Source organism: Sorex fumeus, unplaced genomic scaffold (genome assembly GCF_029834395.1).
Source record: "Sorex fumeus unplaced genomic scaffold, SorFum_2.1 ptg000006l, whole genome shotgun sequence".
In the NCBI taxonomy this organism is placed as follows: Eukaryota; Metazoa; Chordata; class Mammalia; order Eulipotyphla; family Soricidae; genus Sorex; species Sorex fumeus.
The window spans coordinates 35,833,537-35,845,854 of NW_026606063.1; the positions used below are offsets into that span (position 1 = coordinate 35,833,537).

The following is a 12,318-nucleotide window of genomic DNA, read 5'->3' on the forward strand; positions in this document are numbered from 1 at the left end:
TTCCATTCACCCATGGACACACTATGCTCAGCCTAATGGGTGCTTGATTGGTGGACACTTATTGCCAAGGAAATTGATGTCTCTAAATATTATCAGGTAGCCAGAATGATGGGTAAAGTCTATAGCTGGTTATCAACATTAGACTCTATGTGCAATCTAGGAGACATTCTGTTCTGGGCTGCAGGGGTGATGCCAGTCTGAGTTGAACTGGGAACAAGACAAACAAGGGGCACACCAGATATGAGGCGACACATCTTATCACATTAGATAGCAGAGAATAGATGTGCTCAGTGAGGTACAGGCCTCATACTTTTCCAAGAACTCTTTTAAATTGAAGGTAGTGATAGAAATCAGATTTGCAATGTTTTAAAGATCTGTTTCCTTCTGTGCACATTATTTCCTTCTTTGCCAAATAGACATGTGCTCAAATCCCTACTCAGTTCCTAAATAAGCCATGCTAAACTAAGAAACAAACTGTAAAAAAGCCTAGTACATGCACCCACACACACACATTTTAAGAGGAATTTTTGGCAGTGAAATAGATTGTGGTAGTACTTATACATTTTGCTATACTATTAAAATTACAAATGTTATCTACCCATCAAATTTTATTTGTATCTATTCACCCATACATGCATTTATCAGTCTTCTCACTTGCCAGTAGAAACATTTCAAAGGCCCCACGTTAAAAAGATCACATTTGACATTATGAAAGTGTTGTGTTGTTTCTAAAAGTATTTTTTATGGATATATACATTCACAGTAAGAGGCTGTGAAATTAATATAGATTAATACTGAAAATAAAATTTTAGGGGCTGGAGTGATAGTAGAGTGGGTACGGTGTTTGCCTTGCACAGAGACGACCTGAGTTCGATTCTCAGCATCCCATATAGTTCCCCGAGCACCACCAGGAGTAATTCTTGAGTGCAAAGTCAGGAGTAACCCCTGTGTATCACTGCGTGTGACCCAAAAACCAAAAAAGAAAAGATCAAATTTTGGTCATCCACCTAAAGATTACAAGAATTTCCCTTTCACTGAAGGGTGAAAGAATAAGTGAACCTTAACTTACTCTTCCTATTACCCACATAGGCACACATACACAGCTACAATAACACAAACATACCCAGCACACACACACACACACACACACACACAAAACACACACAGAGGCATAGACACATTTTATCAAGAAACAAATTGCACTCCTTTGCCAATAATGAGGAAGATATATGGTTCACTGAGCTTTCTTCACACCTATTTTACGACTGAAAAATAAAACTTTCCTTCTGGATCTTTCCATTGATATCCAGAACACAGTTAGCTAGTGATAATGAAATAATATACTGCTAATTAAGAGTCCAAAATGCTCTTATTTCATAAAACAATTACAGAAGTACAACCTCTACAAATTTATCTTTGAAAGTACTCAGTTAACCAAGCACAAAAACTGAGCATTTAACCACCAATGTTAGTTTAACCTTTTCACTTTTCATAACGAAAGAAACGAGACTCACGGAGTTTAAATGGCTTTTAAATGTAATTGTTTGCAACTTGATCAAGAATGTAGTCTTACTGACAATCTAATCTGCTAACATTTAAAACTAAAAATACGATTTCTTTCTTTAATGACAAGGTTTCACAAGAACTACAGACAAATATTCCTAATGAAAACAAGCTGCTGTTCTGATTACTATTATCTTTTGGTGCTTATTTTAAATTTTTTTGGCAAACACTAAAACCATCAGAAAACAACAACATGCACTTGCTTAATGCACAAACACTTTGGAGCAGCCAAAGGACTATTAGAACCGGGGATAGTATATGGGTTTTATCAGCTTTCTCATTTCACGACAATGGTCACACACCTTAATTTTTCCGTTCCAGCTTTGTACCTTGAGATTCGAGCCATAGACAGAGGAACTGACAAGGTGTCTAGCCAGCGCTTCTCATATTTTGGTTCATTAGCTATGGGCGAGGAAGGTGATGATGGAGCCTGTGCAAAATAAATGAGAATCAATAGTCATAGAATCAGTCAGGGAGTACCGCACGCAAGGAGAGGCACCCCTAGGCCCCTGGAACACCATGTCCCATAAAATTAAACCATTTTAACTGTTATAAAGGCAAGGTGAGAAAAAATTTCTCAAAGGTCTAGAAGGAAAGAAATTCCCTTTTATTTGAGCTTGAAATTATTTTTTTCTTTTTAAACAAAATATTGCACAGAATAAAAAAAATAGAGAAAAGTCAAAAGAAAGGGTCTGGAAGAGAGACTTAAATTGGTGAAAAAGTTAAGAGACATGTGATAGGTACTGAGCCAGCAAGAATGCATGAAAGAGGTTCCCATATCAACCTTATAGCTGATAACCAATTTAGTCCAAGCATCAATCAATCAAGAACATGCACAACTTTCTAATGGCTAGCAAAATTACAAGTTCACTCTTCTTCACTAATGACAAGTACACCTCTATTTTTTCAAATAATGTGAGCAGACAGGAAAGCCAGTGGAGTAGAGGATAAGTCACCTCTGAGCAGGGACTACAGGTAAGAAAATGAACTGGTCTACAAGCATTTGCAACAATGTCACCACATACTAACATTTCCCATACCTGTCCAAGCAAAACATGTGTAAAAACAGGATGCTTGCCATCCCAATGTTCCTGTTCTAGGAAACCAGGAAAAGCCCTGAATATTTTTCCTATAGGGGCCAGCGCAGAGAAGATTGCTGGCCATAGCACAGGTAGCTTGGTGAAAGTCACCAAGCCTCTATCCACCTAGAAGCATTGACCTTCCCAGTTTCAGTGGCAGAGGACATAACTAGAACCAGGTACAAGTCTCAGAACCACAAATATGAGTGAACCTTGAACATATGACTTTAGAGCAGGACCTAGTCACAGAACATTCTGTGCTCATACACCAAAGCAGCCATGCCCAGCAATATGTTCTACCTTTTTTTTAATCTACCCCTGTATTTGGCAATTATCATTTAGAATTTAGCAAATGATTTTATTGATGAAAACGAGCATGCTGGGTGGTAATAATAAATGTTAGATACGGGTCCATTTAGGAAAATTAAAGCTATTCAGGAAATATGGGTGAAACAAAATATCTTAAAGCTACTCCCCACTTGAAGAATCCAACAAAGATGAGAAACTGTCCAGATGGTGATATTTCCTTAGCTCAAGTTCTTGAGGAGTCTTGAGTCTCAATTGTCGGAGACAAAATATAGGATTAATGGCATCAGGTTCTAAACCCTGGAACCTGTGTAGGTCTCCTTTATATTTGTAGATATAATTAAATTGAGGATATTAAAAGAACAAAGTTTACCCTGGATTACAGAGACATCATATATGCTAACACGTAAATATTTAAAGGAGGGGGATAGATTATGGAGGCTACTGTGTGAAGAAGTGGCAAAGTGGGTGACTGGGCCATAAAACAAAAGGAACTGCAGGTAGATGCAGGAACCATCCCAAAGCCTATGGAGAAACAGGGTAAGTCCTGCAAAGTTATTATTTCAGACAATAATGAACTGGTTTTCTTCCTCTCCTAGCATTCTTCATTTAAATGTATCCAGTCTATGATCAAGAAAACAAAAGCAAAATATTGTCCCACTGGAGGTTTGTGCTAATTTGATGTTTACTCACAGTCACTTCTTGTTATATGTTCTAATATCTGTAAAAAACATTTGCTCTTTTAATGTGGATATGATCACATAGTTGTAAGAAACACACATTTATTATTTTATACTAGTATTATCAAAACACTCATTTGTCTATACATTCTACGGCTACCTGTATAAAACATATTATAATGTAACATTCATTGCAATGTGACTTCAGACATCAATTTTTACTGAATTCTACTACCAGTATTTATATTCACTTACTCATTTATGGTGTAGCTCAGTACTACTGATGCTGGTGTGTGTTGCTTTTTCAGTTCAGTTAACTTCTTGTCACTAATTCATACAGGCTGTCTATGGCATGCTATCAACATTCAGTTATTAGAATAACACTGTCAAACCTCAACTTAAAATTTCACTGTGGATTCTAGAATATAAATACATTTAAATGAATAAAATTACATGTATTATTCTTTTAATCATTTCAAATTAATTTTTAATACAGTCTAAAGAAGCAATTCCCCACAAAGAAAAACCATTTTTCCTTTACAAAATCAGGTTGCATTTCACACCCCTTTGGGCAACTTTAGCTTCAAACTCTGTCCTTTTGAAGGAAGCTTTTCTCTCCCTTTGCCTTGAAGTGTTTCTCACTTGGGGGCCACTGTAAGCCAAGAGTTTCATGTCAGATTCAACAAACATTTCCTCTGGAAAAAAATAACAGCATTATCCAGAGCACAATTTAGAGAAAAGTATTCTAAAATCATTTGGCTGCAAAATAGCATCAGGTTCAGAAGTGTTTCCTCAGCTCAGTGAGTTTCTGTGACATGTCAACATTCCCATCAGGTACCTTGGATGAAGCTTCTGGAATGGCAAGCCCAAGAGGGTCAAGAACAATGCCTCAGAGAAGTAGAGTCAAAAACCCTCTATTGCAGAAAACCCCTGCACCCTTTTCCCTCTGTAAACACTGAAGTGCATCCCACAGACCTACAGCCCATGATCTCTGTTATAGCTGATCCCATTCAGAGCAGATGTCTTACAACTGAGCAAATTCCAATCTAGGAAGTTCAGCTGCAGAGAGCAGAAGTTCATTGCCCTAATCTTAGCCCCAAAATATCACACCAGCTTAATATCTTGAGGAGCAGGCTCCCACTAGCATGAATGACAGACTACAGCTGTTTTCGGCAGTTCCTGGGGCTTTGCTGCACACAGGAATGCTGGCCACAGGTGATTTGCCTGCTGCAGCACCATCTACCAACCACCCTCCACTGCCCTCATGAGCAATGTCAGATGAGGGGAGTGAGAGCATGTTTTTTTCCTTTTCGATGTGAGATCTTGTAAAAAGTTGCCACAGAGGAAGAGAAAAAAATGACTGTTCTGAAATGTGGCTGACCAAATTACAGGAAAAACGTTTGCTCTTTTAGTGTGGACATAATCACAGAACTGGAAGAAACACATATTTATTATTTTATACCAGTATTTTTAAGGACTGGAGTGATAGCACAGCGGGTAGGGCGTTTGCCTTGCATGCGGCCAACCTGGGTTTGATTCCTCCCTCTTGGAGAGCTCAGCAAGCTACTGAGAGTATCCTGCCTGCATGGCAGAGCCTGGCAAGCTCCCAGTGGCATATAACAAGTCTCACAATGGAGATGTTACTGGTGCATGCTCAAGTAAATTGATGAACAACAGGAGAACAGTGCTACAGTGTTACAGTATTATTAAAACACTCACTCCTCTCTACCCACTACTGCTACCTGAATGATGAGATACCATAGTTATTCTGAACTGAGCTCTAGATCAAGCTGGAATAGTGAAGCTTACTACTCTTGGCCTAGGACACAAAGACCACACAAGGACAGTGCAGGAAGGCTGAGAGAGAGCACATCTCTCTCCAGTAAAGTTAAAGGTAAAGGCCCTCCCGTTGTTCGTTGATTTGCTCGAGCGGGCCCAGTAACGTCTCCATTGGAGACTTTGTTGTTACTGTGTTTGGCATATCAAATATGTCACGAGGAGCTTGCCAGGCTCCGTCGTGCGGGCGAGACTCTCGGTAGCTTGCTGGGCTCTCCGAGAGGGGCGGAGGAATCGAACTCGGTTCGGCCATGTTGGCTGCGTACAAGGCAAACGCCCTACCACTGTGCTATCACCAGTAGTGAATCTATATGATGTTTTGCTGCTTAAAAGTCTAGGTCATTCTGAACTTAGTGAGTCATCTTGGATGCATGCATCATCCTCTATTTCCTGAAAGACTTTCTGAAATTTACATGCAATTTCTTTGATAGAATTCACCAAGTAAAAAATAGTTGCGATTTCTCCAAACCCATATGGTCCTAAACAGTTTATTCAAGACCAATGTGGAATGGTCCCATTGACATTTGTGAGATTGGTTATTCTGCAGAGTAGGTTTCTGCAAACTCAACAGCTTGGCTAGCTCTTCTCTAGCCTTGCTCATGGTTTGTCTCCTGTCCTCTCAGCTTCTGAGCAGAGTGTTAAAAATTCCAAATATGGTCTTAATTTTTTTCTATTTATTTTTCTCTCTCATTACTGCTTTCATGTATTTGGAAATACAGTTATTAGGTGAATCATACCATATTGAGGAGTGTGGTGTTTTCCTGTTGAATGAATTCTTTAGTCAAAAAAGCAAAGTTCCTTTTTGTTTTCAGTGGAATTCTTATTTTCAAATTACTTCTTCATAATTGATTACCTCTCCATGATTCATAATTACAATATATAGAATACATGTCCTCCCTCTATGCCCATCTCTGAATTTCATACATGTTAATGTACAAAAACAAACGTGAAGCTGGAGTTTTCTTTTTATTTCAATTTGACAACTTCTATATTTTATTTATATATAGACCATTTATATTTAATGTCATGTCACATGATTTTATGTAACATCGGTGAGTTCAATTACATATTCATAATTTGCTTGCTATTCGTGTTTCATAGTTTTCTCTGCTGTTTTCTCCTCCATTGAATATATTCTTAAATTTTTAGAAAAAAATTTAATTTTTTTTGAAAACACTGTTATTTACAAAGTTATTCATAGTTGAGTTCTGGCATACTGTGTTTCCAGCACCAGGCCCACCATCAGTGTCAACTTTCCTCCATCAACATCTCCTAGTTCCCATATAACCCCCTCCCCAACCTCCAGTATGCCTCTTTAACAAGTAGGAATTATTATAAGGATTCTTAACTTATCAGTATTTTATTTTATTAATATTGAATCATTTAGAACTTTATATCTGATGCATTAGCCTTTCTACAATTCTCAAATACAAACAACTTCACAACTATATTTCAATTTATTGATATCTATTCTGTGTTTTATTCTTGCTGCATATTTTTCCACATATATTATCAATTTCACTTTGTGAACACTTCGTCCTCTAAACTATAATCTATCTTTCAGACAAAGAAAATATATTTCATATTCATGACCACATATTTGCCATTTACTATATTCTTATTCTTTCCTGGTTGTTCAAATCTCCATCTGGTGTTTTGTCCTTTCAACTTAAAAAGCATCTTTTAGTATTTCTTGCAGTACAGGGTCTGTGGGAAACATTTTATCATAACTTAATTTTAGAATGTCTATAACCCCTAGTTTTTAGAGAATTTCCCTCCTGGACACAGAATTTTAGAAATTATAAAAATATTTATAATATGGTTCTATGGACATAACGTTGTATTATTGTTTATCTGGCAGCTGCCAAAATTTTCTCTTCAATAGTCTAATTGGTATATGTCTACATCCCAGTCTCAATCTAGGATTCAGATTGTACTCTGGGATGTAGGTATATGTCTACATCCCAGTCTCAATCTAGGATTCAGATTGTAGGCATTGTACTCCACCTGATGTGTCCCAAAAGTCATTGATGCACAATGCCTTGTGTAGACTTCTTTTTGTTATAAAGAAGGCTGATTCTCTCTCTTTTTTTTCTTTTTGGGTCACACCCAGTGATGCACAAGGTTTACTCCTGGTTCATGCACTCTGGAATTACTCCTGACCGTGCTCGGGAGACGGTATATGGGATGCTGGGAATCAAACCCAGGTCGGGCCGCATGTAAGGCAAACGCCCTACCCTGTGTGCTATCACTCCAGCCCCAAAGGCTGATTCTCTTGATATAGCAACAAGTTTAACAACAAGTTTTCTGATATCTTTGATCTAAATAAGGACTGGCATATTTTAGTTTTAATTTTAATATTTCCAGTTTTCTGAGAGTCCTGTCTGTTTACACAATAAAATAATATTTTCCCCTAAAGCTCTGGCCATATTTGTAACTATTTTTAGAATAGTTTGTTAAGTATAATATCTTTATATGGGGTTATTTTTATTGGCTACTTTTTTCCCTTAGCTTGATATTACTTTTCTTGTCAATTTGCATGCATGACTAGGAACATTTTTAGAATTTTCACTTCTTCATTGATGTATCATTGGTTTACAATATCATGACCTTTCTAGGGATTGGCTTCATAACATTGTGTATAATTCTTTTAATTTCTACTACCAAAGTTCTAGTGCCATTCTACTGCCAAACACAATTCATGTATGCATTACATATTCCTCCCACTCCCTGCACACCTTTCCCTCTGGTAATCACTATGGTTTTCAATTAGTCCAGTTTTGTTTGTTGTTTCTTGCCAGTACATTTGTTTAAGCTGTACTTATTCCAAATATGAGTGAAAATATCAAGTAATTGTCTTTCAATTTACATACTTTTGAAATAGAATAATCACGTCAAGCTCTATCTCTTTTGTTCCAAAGGGCAAAATTTTATTTTTTCAATGGCAAAGTAATATTTCATTGAATATGTGTGTGTCTGTGTGTGTGTGTGTGTGTGTGCCATCAAAGTTATTTCAATGGCTTTTTAAAGAAGACGTTGGTTGGTATCTTTGTACATCATATTTACACCATATTTAACTAAAAACATAAGCATGGTAGAGTATTGTTTACATGTTTATAAAAATACATTTCTATGTAACGAATATGTTATTTTAACATAGTATAACCCCAAACTGATATATCTTCACATTTTTTCTACTAAAAGTAAACTGTAGAAAAATTTTCTCTGCTAGCTGTGGAAGTCTCACAGCATGTAGGAGTCTTAGACCATTCTTCCTAATATTTAAAGAGAATCCAGAAAACTCATGTCTGCAATGAACACATAAAAATCACTTTCCTTTTTTTTTTTTTACCCAGGAGCATAAATTCAGTATTTCTAAGAAATATTGGTAGCAGCTTTGGAATGAAAATTAGCATTGACAGCTGCTGCCATGTCGACTCACCCACTGGCCCTGCTCTTTAGATTCACTAACTAAATCTCTGAGGAGATGCAAGCCAAGCAGCTGAAATTCATGGACACATCGGTCTCTTGGCTGAAAGCCCTGGGGCCTGGGAGCAGGACAGGCTGAGTCCTCATCCTGCCAAAACCCCAGCAGCCGCACCTACACCCTTCTGCTGTCTCTGCACCAAAGGTCTAACTCCACAGCTTCACTAAGAATCTCTGCAGACTCATCCCAGTTTCATAGGTCTTGAGATTTCTGGAACACACAGCCATATATAGTCAGGCGATCTCTAAATTCTACAGTACTGAAATTCAGTAGGAGCTCACCAAATTAGATGAGAAAGTAACATAGAAGCCAACTAAACAACACACAGAAACAGTTACATAGAAGGCTCAATTGGAGACAAACAGCTTAGTAAATCCTTAAACAAAGGCTTGACATCCCTGTGATTAGATATAACAATTTTTACAAATTTCTTTTCGCTTTTTTGGTCACGTCTGGTGATGCACAAGGGTTACTCCTGGCTCTGCACTCAGGAATTATTCCTGGCAATGCTCAGGGGACCATATGGGATGCTGGGAATTGAACCCAGGTTGGCCACGTGCAAGGCAAACAGCCTACCCCATGTGCTATTGCTCCAGTCCCTACAAATATATTTTTTTTGCTGAAGTATTTTTGATAACTCCTTTAGCCATTTGGTTGTAACAAGTAATATAAAACAAATTATTGTATATCTGCTAAGGGAGCAGGATGGAAAAACGGGGACAATGGTGCAGGAAACTGTCATTTAAGTGGTGGGATTGGTGTTGGTACATCAAAAGTCTGTAACAATTGTACTATGAACAACTTTGTAAACGATGGTGTTTAAATTTAAAAAATTTAAGCAATGCATTAAGAATTTCCACTAATTAACTTTTTTTTTTTTTTTTTTTGCTTTTTGGGTCACACCCGGTGATGCACAGGGGTTACTCCTGGCTCTGCACTCAGGAAGTACTCCTGGCAGTGCTCAGGAGACCATATGGGATGCTGGGATTTGAACCCGGGTCGGCCGCATGCAAAGCAAATGCTCTACCCGCTGTACTATTGCTCAAGCCCTGTAATTAACTCCTTTTTAAGACTTGACATGAAATACAAAATATCTGTGTATAAAATATGTCCTTTCACACACAAAACTGAAAAAAAACAAGGAAACAGACAAAGGCCAGTGGGTTCTGAGATCTGAGTCAGGAAGCCTAGTCTGAACTTGAATTCTGTTTGTGGTTGCTGTTTGTTTTACGGCCACATCCAGAGGTTGTTAAGACTTACTATAGGCTCCGTGCTCTGGGATCACTACTGGGCATCATACAGTTGCAGAGGATCAAACTAGGTTGGTTCTCACATTATCCAGACCCTTGCCAGGCCATTCTTTTTTTTTTTTCTTTTTTTTTTCCCTTTATTTTATTTTATTTTTTTTAAAGTTGTAGATTTACAATTTTTTGTGCTTTGGTTTCAATTATACAATGATCAGATACCCATCCCTCCACCAGTGCCCATTTTCCACCACCATGGATAATATCCCTCCCACCCCCATCCCCCCATCCCCCCTGTCTCTGTGGCAGGGCAATCCCCTGTGTTCTCTCTCTCCTTTTGGGTGTTGTGGTCTGCAAAAGAGGCATTGAGTGGCAAACATGTTCAGTCCATAGTCTACTTTCGACATGCATCTCCCCTCCTGGGAGGATCCTCCAAACATCCTTTATTTGGTGCTCCCTTCTCTATCTGAACAGCCCTTTCCTCTAGGATACCCGGCTGGCCTCTAAGTTATGGAGTAATCCTCCTGGTGCTAATCTCAGCTATTCTTGGGTATTAATCTCATACTTTGTTACTTTATATCCCCCAGATGAATGCAATCTTTCTATGTCTATCCCTCTCTTTCTGACTCATTTCGCTTAGCATGATACTTTCCATATTGTACCACTTGTATGTAAATTTCATGACTTCATCTTTTCTAAGAGCTACATAGTACTCCATTGTGTAGATGTACCAAAGTTTCTTTAACCAGTCATCTGTTCTTGGGCATTCAGGTTTCTTCCAGTTTCTGGCTATTGTAAAGAGTGCTGCAATGAACAAACAAGTGCAGATGTCACTTCGACTATACATTTTTGCCTCTCTGGGATATATTCCCAGGAGTGGTATTGCTGGGTCAAATGGGAGCTCAATTTCTAATTTTTTGAGAATCGTCCATACTGTTTTCCAGAAGGGCTGAACCAGTGGACATTCCCACCAACAGTGAAGGAGTGTCCCTTTCTCGCCACATCCACGCCAGCATCGGTTGCTTTTGTTCTTTTGAATGTGGGCCAGTCTCTGAGGTGTGAGATGGTATCTCATTGTGGTTTTGATCTGCATCTCCCTGATGATTAATGATGTAGAGCATTTTCTCATGTGCTTTTTTGCCATTCGGATTTCTTCTTTGAGAAAGTTTCTGTTCATTTCATTGCCCCATTTTTGGATGGGGTTGGATGTTTTCTTCTTGTGGAGTTTAACCAGTATTTTGTATATCCTGGATATCAACCCCTTGTCAGATGTGTATTCGGTGAATATCCTTTCCCATTCTGTAGACTGTCTTTGTATTTTGGTCACTGTTTCTTTGGAGGTGCAGAAGCTTCTTAGTTTAAGATAGTCCCATTTATCTATCTCTGTTTTCACTTGCTCGGCCAGTGGCGTGGCATCTTTGAAGATACCATTAGCTTCAATGTCATGGAGGGTTTTGCCAACTTTATCTTCAATGTACCTTATGGTTTCTGGTCTGATGTTGAGGTCTTTAATCCATTTTGATCTTACTTTTGTACATGGTGTTAGGCAGAGTTCTGAGCCTATTTTTTTGCATGTAGCCGTCCAGTGATGCCAACACAATTTATTAAAGAGGCTTTCCTTACTCCACTTCACATTACTTGCACCTTTATCAAAGATTAGATGAGCATATGATTGAGGAGAGATGTCAGTGTATTCAACCATGTTCCATTGGGCCAGGCCATTCTTACCCCACACTGGTACCCACCAGCCTGTCACTTTCTGGACTCTACAACCCAGTGATTCTGTCAGAAACCTGCCCACATCCACTTGGTATCAGTCATCTGGGACCTGCACACTCACACTGGCTTTGTGGAAAGGCCTCCCTACACATCTATTTCCCCTGGGAAAGAAAAGGTAAAAGTTTCCTTGTATTAAGAAAACCATCTGTCCTTTGCTTAGCCCAGATCTATTTTTATCAGAGTACTATCTCCTTCATAATACCCTCTAGTGTGGGGGAAAGAATGATTAGACAAATACAAAGCGGCCAACAATGTGATGAAGCACCATCACAAAAGCAAAAAACCAACAAACCAAACAAACAAAAACATCAACAACAAAGAAAACCAAATCAGAAGGCATTAGG

The 12,318-nt window shown here is 38.4% G+C and overlaps 1 protein-coding gene across 5 annotated transcripts in view; it reads right to left on the minus strand.

The window, feature by feature from the left end:
- SNTG2 (syntrophin gamma 2) overlaps positions 1 to 12,318 on the minus strand; it is a 440,849-nt gene that overhangs the window by 135,006 nt on the left and 293,525 nt on the right. For all 5 annotated transcript variants that reach the window (XM_056124862.1, XM_056124871.1, XM_056124854.1 and 2 more), the window contains one exon: positions 1,866 to 1,993. In XM_056124862.1, the coding sequence (XP_055980837.1) occupies positions 1,866 to 1,993 (128 nt within the window). The remainder of the gene's footprint in view (positions 1 to 1,865; positions 1,994 to 12,318) is intronic.